Here is a 1,169-nt window from a genome sequence, read left to right on the forward strand (position 1 = left end):
TTCCTCTCTGTCACGTACCTGCCTTCCGTTTTTCATTATCAAATTCCTGGTTCTATCCGCCCGTTTGCGTATCTAACGAGTTTTTGTGTATTATAATTTGGTCATGATCTTATATACTTCCACAACACCTAATTCTCCTTCAAACAAACATTTTTCTTATTCTTCTTCTGTAGATTTTTTTCTTTAGGTACGTCTGAATATCGATTCATCTTTCCTCTGAAATTTATTATTTGTTTTTCTCTGGGTTGTCCTGAAAATAAACCATATCTCTGACTACCCCATTATTTTGATTAGTCAAAAAAAAATGGTCAGTATTGAAGGCGCCCGACTTTTGAAGCCCATAGAAGAGGAGGAGGCGGCTTTTTCCTCTGAGTTTGGGTGTTTTGGGTGTTGTTTTGGTTACAGATCTGTTAATAATGGCCATGAAAATTGGTGGCGCCAAGGATTGTCAAAGAGTATGAAGAAGGCTCGAGAATGGTCAGGATCTGTTGTACACAAGGCAGGGAATAGTGGGCAGAAATTGAGGAATCTTGTGCGCAGGTTGAAGAACAGGAGCAATAATGGTGATAATGGTACAGATATGAAAGCAGGGGTATTTCGTTATGACCCTTCAAGTTATGCTCTTAATTTCGATGATGGATCGAGGGAAGACCACCAAGCTTTTGTTCGCGCATGTCACTGAATGATAGATTTTCTATAGCAAGCCTTCTGAATTTTAGCCATGGGTTTTCTTTGGGTTTGATCTGAATGCTTTTAAGGATGTATTTTATGTAATTGAAGGTCATGGAATATGTGGGTTATTGTATTTTTTATTCTTTTGTACATGGCAATTCAGAATTGAAGAAACTTTTAAGGTTGTTCTGTCAGATTGGATTGAACGAATTTCTTTTTTTGGGGTGAGATGGATGGATGGAGGACGAGCACTCAGGGTGTGAAAAGGTTTGGGGCTGGTGCCCTGGTGGTTGGGTTTTGCAGGCCAAACATTTTTTTATTGATGGTTGTAAGATAAAAAAATTTATTATTTTAATTACAGACTTTCTATCACAATTCAAATCATAATTCTTTATATATGTTGGAAGTAGAAAAAACAAATGGCTAAAGTTGTTTTCAGAATCTGGCATATTGATTTCACATGCACATGTAAGAATATACAATGGGTATTATGGATT

General features: G+C 37.0%; 1 protein-coding gene across 1 annotated transcript; it reads left to right on the forward strand.

Annotated features, from left to right (window-relative positions):
* The first annotated feature begins 304 nt into the window (after positions 1–304).
* LOC131077919 (uncharacterized) lies at positions 305–682 on the forward strand. Its single transcript, XM_058015506.1, has one exon. It carries the CDS (start codon positions 305–307, stop codon positions 680–682), a length of 378 nt encoding a protein of 125 aa, XP_057871489.1.
* Positions 683–1,169: the final 487 nt, after the last annotated feature.

This window comes from Cryptomeria japonica, chromosome 9 (genome assembly GCF_030272615.1).
Source record: "Cryptomeria japonica chromosome 9, Sugi_1.0, whole genome shotgun sequence".
Taxonomy (NCBI): Eukaryota; Viridiplantae; Streptophyta; class Pinopsida; order Cupressales; family Cupressaceae; genus Cryptomeria; species Cryptomeria japonica.